General features: G+C 40.9%; 1 protein-coding gene across 1 annotated transcript; it reads right to left on the reverse strand.

The window, feature by feature from the left end:
* Nucleotides 1-5,343: 5,343 nt before the first annotated feature.
* Nucleotides 5,344-6,736, reverse strand: DRD1 (dopamine receptor D1). The gene has a single exon (XM_010001976.1). The coding sequence runs from the start codon at nt 6,732-6,734 to the stop codon at nt 5,379-5,381; it is 1,356 nt and encodes a 451-aa protein (XP_010000278.1). The 5' UTR covers nt 6,735-6,736; the 3' UTR covers nt 5,344-5,378.
* Nucleotides 6,737-7,362: the final 626 nt, after the last annotated feature.

The following is a 7,362-nucleotide window of genomic DNA, read 5'->3' on the forward strand; positions in this document are numbered from 1 at the left end:
AGGAAGATGGATGCAGGGCAGGAATTTATGTGCTGTAGCCTGGGTATGAAAATACCATTTAGAGGGGTAAAAGTCCCTCTAAGTCCTTGGGGGATCTGCTGAAATTCCCAGCAAAAAGCCAGTTAGGGACACTTATTATGATGGAAGTTATCTTTAGATACATATTTGTTTTTAAATATGACCAATAATTACAATGAGAGGAGCTAAACAGCACAAGTGGAATTATTAAATGTCTAAATGTGACTGTTTACACTGTCTGCTGGGAAATGCTTTCACTACTGCTACCTGCATCACAAAGCTCTATTTTATCCTCTCAAGCAAAAAAGAAATATGACTGGAAGTCTCTGCATGACATTGCTCTCATCAGAAATTTTCCCCTTATTTTTAAGTCTGTTACAAGTGAAAAAAATGCATTGAATATGCTCTACTTTATAAGGATTGTAATGATACTTAGATGTTTCTGAAATGTTAAATACTATAATGCTAAAATTCTTCTCACTTGGAAAATACTTGTGTCCTTGATAAGTCTTGCTTTTGAGAAAACTGAGTCAAACTGTTTGCAAATAAATCAGGAAAAAATATGAAAGTGGATTAGTTTTAGGACCTACAAAATAGATATCAGCTAGAAAAGTTGTTTTTTTTTAATTAAAAAAAAAAATAAAGTGGAGTTTCCTAGTGGAGTCTAAGAAGCAAATAGTTCCTTCATTATGCATCTTCTTTCATGATTTCTCAATGTTTCCTTAAGTCAGGAAAAAGTGAAATTAATGTGAATGTAATGATCTGAAAATCAAAGGATGGGAGGAGGAGAAAGTTTTGAACAATATAATTAATACAAGTAATATTAGACTTCTACATTTTCTTTTTAATATTCAACTTCTTTGCCAGTATTTTCAAACCAGAGCTCTGGTCTGAGTTTTAGAAATCTAATATTGCAAAATGAACACTTAAGTAAATTTAAAAATTAAGACATTTATTTTTTTTAATTGAAAACATCCTCTAATTATATTTTCAAATAATTCTATTTCTTTTGTTGTTGTTTTTTTGTTCTTTTTTTTTGTTATTAGAAATTACCCCAAACAGTTTTAGTTCAGATTTAAACAGATTTAAAGAGGAGCTACTGACATAACAGGAGATCCAAAAAACCAAAGCAGATGCATGAGCTGTTTGGAGCAAAGCAAGGTGTAGATCAGCTGTACAACCCCCCAACTACAGGCATTATTAAAAATATCTTTGATTTATGAGTCAAATCTGAAACCAGTCCTGCTCCTCTGCTGAGCACCTCACAGCAGCTCTGAGCACTCCCAGGTGTGGGTCCATGGGCCATGAGGACATGGCACCTCCCTGAGCCCTGTGCTGCCTTTCTGGTGACACCATCCCTGGTGAGAGGGACAGGAATGAGCGGTGCCCCTGATGCCAGTCCCGTTATCCCAGTGTGTGCTCTGGAGCCCAGGCCTGCTCCTGCTGCTCCTGCTGCTGTTCCTGCTGCTGCTCCTGCTGCTGCTGCTGCTCCGTGGGACTGACTGCAGGCTCTGCACCATTGCCAGCACCATTCAGCACCCCAGCTCTGGGAAAACTCCACCAAAGCACTGATGGGAATGTCCCTGCTGGAAAGGGGGAGGAACAGCCTGCCAGGATGAAAAGGGAAACTAGAAAGGCAATGACCATCAGCACAGCAGGGCCAGCAGCTTTCTCCTGTATCATTACCCAGGCTTTTTCCTAGAAATAGAATAAAAGCAGGCATAGCAGAGAAGTACCATTTCACTCTGACCATGACTATAAATACAACCAGCACGAAAACAGGTAATCCATAGTCAGTGCACACATTCAGCCTCAAAACTGCACATGTAGACACACATTTCCAGCAGCGCTTTGGAAAAAGCTGTGCCAGGCTGGGGTGGGCAGTAGGGCCAGCAGCACGTGCTCTGCACATCCCTCTGGGACAGCTGGTGATCCCAAGTGCATCCCTGAGGCTGCAGCTGGAGAGCCCAGACCTGCTGCAAAGAGGGGATCAAAGCCAACCTGCTCTGATGCTCGTGGCTGGAGCCCAATGCTCCTTCAGTCCATCTCTGCTGCAATAGAACAGAGCAAGAACATTTTACGTTATGTGTTTCCATGTTTTTAAAAGTTAGGAAACAGATGTAATTGTTTTTATCCTGTAAATCACATTTGTATCGTGGCCACGCCATATTTTATTCTCTTTATATTAAAAACCCCAAAATATTTGCTGGAATGATCTGTCTTTCAAGATACTAATCAAAGTAGGGTTTTGAGATTTCAATCAGATCTGTGTGCTTCTGAAAATTATTGATTTGAAAAATTCCAGGACCAGTTCCCAGTAACTCTGTTATTCGAACTGTACATCAGCAAAGTCATTTCCTCTTTCATCCTCTCTTTTGTATGCTTTGTTAAGTTAGAAAACCAAATCAGCATAAAATTCTTGCCAAAAGAAGGGAGAAATGTATTCAGATTTAATCTAGTGATTATGGTTCATTCGTTGCAAATAGCTCCTTCATCAAGGCCATCAGGTGAATTATTAACCACTTCCATCCACAAATAGAAAAATACCTTCAGTCACGAGGAAGCAAAGTCAAAAAAAAAAAGGTGACACAGGTTATTTGTGAGCACATCAGAGAGAGACACAGCAAAGGTTGCTCTGAATTGGAAAATACTGCTTGCAGGGGGCCAGGGAGACAGAAGAGCTGTCTGGTGCCCCACAGGGTTGACAAGGTGGCTGTCCTGGTTGGAGCAGTGATGTCCTGGTGTCCTGGCATCTCGCTGGCTCTGCCTGCACAGCTTATAGTAGCACACGGAGAGAAAACCGTTCCTAGGGAAGCATTTCAGCAGCAAGTGTTCCTCACAGGTTCCTCACAGCGTCACTACGACCAGACCTCACCAGTTCAGTCCCTGCTGTCAGCTCCCAAGAGCCCAGGGTGGCTCTGGCATGTCTCCAGCCCCTCAGGTGCACCCTGACATTGGTGTGACCAGTAGTTTTAGCAGACTACTGGTTTGGAGCAGCTGGGGAGCAGGCACAGAACAGGTAACGCAGCTTCTGAGCAATTAATTGAGCACATAAATAGAGTAGCAGGTAGCAGGAAGATGCTGTTGCTCCTTCCAGTCACCTCTAACACTAGTCACCAGGCTCAGCAACAGGTAAGAGAAGAATTTCTGGGAGCAGGCTGGGGAGGGGGGAACTCTTGGCTGTGTTGGGGGATAGGATTTTTATTTGGATTTACTCACAAAGGATTATTGGGGCTAATGAAGCCAAACAAGGTGACAGAACAGGTTGAGCTTGACACCTTTTAACCAGTCAATTCTAGCAGAATGCTGTTGATTCCAAACTGCTTTTACTGCTTTCAAATCCCAGTTTAGAGCAAGAGTTCAGAGGTTTCTCAGTAGAGAGGACTTTCTCCTGCTTCTAATAAAAATTCCCATCTGCCTTATGGGTGTGATCCCAAATAAGGGCAAATGGAAAAAGTGGAACAGTCCTTGCCTTTAACACAATCAATGCAACTGCCAAAAAACAGCATATATTTAATAAATGCAATGTAGATTGCTTTATTTGACCTTCTGTTCACAAAATAATTTTATTATATGTATGAAAGCAGCATACAGGCAATAAAATTATGAAAACATTCACAATACATAAATACACAGACCTGATGCAGGATGTATATAGTTCATTAGACTTTTAAATTTTTTCCTCTCAGTTCTCTTTTCCTGACAACACTTTTATATATATATATGTTATGAAAAAGTTGCTCCCAAGGGTATTTTCTCCCATTCAGAAAACAAATAGCTTTCTTTGAAGGCTGCTGAATGTTAACACCCAATGTTCCCGTTGCTAACGATCACTGATTGCTTTTGGCATTACAAAGGGAAAGCAGCAGGGAAGGACTATGGAAAAGTAGCAGGGTTTTTTTGAATTAGAGGTTGGCAACTTTTTTTTGGAGCTCACAGGATGTTTTTGAGGTGGGGGCTGCAGTTCCATCCATATTTAGAAATGTCTTAATCCAAAATGGTAATGAGGCACTATTCCTTATGGAATGGACTATCGACATGGCAATTACTAAAATGTAACGTCCTCCTGGTTTCCAAAGGGAAGCACCAGGTGCCTCACTTTGTCCTTCTGACCATGATACAGTGGCAGACAACATGATCCTGGTGGAGCTGCAGTAACATGAATGGTAAGGAGGGCTGACATGTTTCCTACCATTATAACCAATTGTGTTTGTTCAGAAAAGATGTCCCAAGACTCGAAATAAGAGAAGTCTGAGAAAGCTGTTTATCTTACATAAATACAAAACATTATATACTAAGAATTGTTACCTAAGAAGCTCTTCTTCTCAAATTGGATCCTTCTTAAGGTTGTAGTCATATTTAAGGTATTTACAGATCCACAAACTTGACATTCTAGCAAAGTCTTTGTGACATGAAACTTTTTAAAAAATAAATAGCAGCAATTTCTTTTATTTCTATAAGGGAAGAGAATTCACAACTCAGTCAACATCAGTCCTATCTTTGAAAGAAATCCCACTTAAAACCAAAATTTTAAAAAAAAAAAAAAAAGCCCATAGGCAAACAAACTCAACACAGCATCAGATTTGTTGATTCCTTCATTTCTTGCTGAGTTTCTTAACATTCATTTGTTCCCCTCACTGGCTCTACAGACTGTCAGAGCTTGTAATAAAGTGCTGACTGGTTGACTGGTCAAAATGCAATTATGACACTCCAAAAATATCCCATTATTTAGACATCTTAAATAACATAAATAAAGCTAGATCTGTTGTAACATATGAAAAATATCAATTTAAAACAATAAATAAATAAAGCCAGTATTGACATACTACCTCCCAAAGCTTTAAAAATAACCATTCTCATTATAAGGCTCATTTATTTGTCAGAAATAATTTGAAGAAGGCATGTACCTACCATTACAATCCCTCAGTCTTTTAGTAGGACCTGCTAACACCCACTTTCACAAGACACAGCAATCTTTTAACTTCTAGTAAACATTAATCTTTAAATACTTTACATTTATCTTTTGCCTCATTTTAAACTAGAAATTGGTTTCTCTATGTAAAGAAGCAGTATTTTCTTTGTCACTGTATCTAAATTTGTATCTTTTCCCCAGTATGAACAGTACAGTTTAATATCCTTTTTTTAAAACATTTTTTAAATATATTTTCCTGTGTGTTGTTTTAAATGGTAAATTTAATCTGAATGCCAGGAAAATTAATTCTGGGCTTGGTGTAAAGAGTTCTCTCTAGAGAACTTTTTTTTTTTTTTTAAACAAAAAAAAACAACTTTGTATATCTTTAAAAAAAGAATAATATTATTACAGTAGACATTATTAGGTCTTGCTGGGTAAACCTTGCTGCTCAGGTTTTATGTTGCCCATTTTGTGTAATGGGATTGATCTTTTCCAAAGAAACATCAGCTTCATAATCCAAGATACCTGACAATGCTGGAGACATATTCTCCAAGGTCTTAGATAGTTCACTCTCTTCTTCCTTTTTGAGAGGTTCTTCTTCCGGACAGATAATTGCATGTGGAATCAGATAAACCAGATTAGACTCTTTGGGACTGGACCCTTTGGCCTCGTGTTGGCTCGAAAAAACAACTGCTCCATTGTTGTTAATACTAACAGTCTCTATGGCATTGCCTGCAATAGGGCAGAGCCTGTAGCATCCCAGCAGGGTTGAAAAAGCCTTGCGGAAATCAGCATTGAAGGCATAAATTATGGGGTTGAGGGAAGAATTAGCCCACCCAAACCAAACAAAAACATCAAAGGTGGTAGAGTTAATGCAGAAAGCTTCTGCACCCTTGGACGGTTGGGTAGGCTCGCAGAAGGGAATCATGCAGTTCAACACAAAGAATGGCAACCAGCAGCACACAAACACCCCCATGATCACTGACAAAGTCTTTAAAACCTTTGTTTCCCTCTTGAAGGACATTTTGAAGTTGCTTTCTGGTTGCTGGCAGTCCATACTGCTTCTGTTGCCACTCGTGTTCTGGCAGTTCTTGGCATGCACTGCTGCTCTCTCCAAAGCTGAGATGCGTCGTATTTGCTTCTGAGCAATCCGGTATATCCGCGTGTACGTTACTATCATGATGGCCACAGGTATATAGAAGCTGATGAGGGAGGAGGAGATGGCATACATCCTGTTTAGGCTAGAATCACAGTTGTCCGTGCTTATCCCTTGTAAGCTGGCATTGAGGTCCAAAAAGCTTGTGGTTGTAGCCTTGTGCCAGTTCAGCTGCACAGGGATGAAGGAAATTAACACGGACAAAGTCCATGCCACACTGATCAGGATGAAAGCTGCCTTGGGGGTCATTTTCCTCTCGTACCTAAACGGGCTGGAGATGGCCCAGTATCGGTCCACACTAATGACACAGAGATTTAAGATGGAGGCTGTTGAGCACATAATGTCAAAGGCCACCCAGATGTTGCAAAAGGAACCAAAAGGCCAGAAACCAGCAATCTCAGCCACAGCTTTCCATGGCATGACCAGAACTGCCACCAAGAGATCTGACACAGCCAAGGAGATGACAAAGAAGTTGGTCACCTTGGACCTGAGGTGGCGAAACCTAATGACAGCTGCACAGACCAGTGTGTTTCCCAGCAGCGTGGAGAGGATCAGCAGTGAGAGGAAGCAGCCCGTGAGGATCCGAAAGGAAGAGTCCCTTTCCACCAGCAACCCTTCCCCGTCCATAGTGGTGTCATTCCAAGTCATAGCTTCTCCTGAGGGAAAATCATATCATGATTTTCATGATGACATCAGCTCCTTTCCTTGCAGAGAACAGAGACATCAGATGTCCATTAATTACTCATCACCAAACAGACCAAAGGTCCTTTCTTAGCAGTCCCTTCTCCCCCGGTTGGAATTCACCCACTTTCAATCTCCCTGAACAGCACTGAAAGCATTATGAGCAGGAACTGCAAATGCACAAACACTGTCCACTCTGCAGACTGTTTGGGTTTTTTTAAGCAATCCCTTCAGAATCGCACTACACCACCCCAGCATGAAGTAGCCTAATTCAGACAGCTCACCTGCAAATGTTCTGCTGCTCTCCTCTGCCAATACACCCCACAGACAGGAAGGCAATCACTTTTCCATGCTTGCATGTATTCCCACCAAAATAGGCTATTGATCGAGTGTTTCCAGCGTCCATTGCACCAGCTCTTCACATTCACTGAAGCGTAGTGGACAAGGTGCTTTTACTCTAGTTCAATTTCCTCAATGTCTCACTGATGAAACACTTCATCCTTCCTCCTTGGTACACTCCTATTACAACATGCACCAGTTCTCTCTTTCTGGGCAGTGTCAAAGAGCAATTCTTCACTTTGTTTCAAACTGGTTG

The sequence above is a fragment of the Chaetura pelagica genome, unplaced genomic scaffold, assembly GCF_000747805.2.
Source record: "Chaetura pelagica isolate M959 unplaced genomic scaffold, ChaPel_1.0 scaffold356, whole genome shotgun sequence".
NCBI classification, from domain to species: domain Eukaryota; kingdom Metazoa; phylum Chordata; class Aves; order Apodiformes; family Apodidae; genus Chaetura; species Chaetura pelagica.

Coding starts and splice junctions, on each gene's coding strand:
- DRD1 (XM_010001976.1), bottom strand. CDS start 6,734: ATGACTTGGAATGACACCACTATGGACGGGGAAGGGTTGCTGGTGGAA.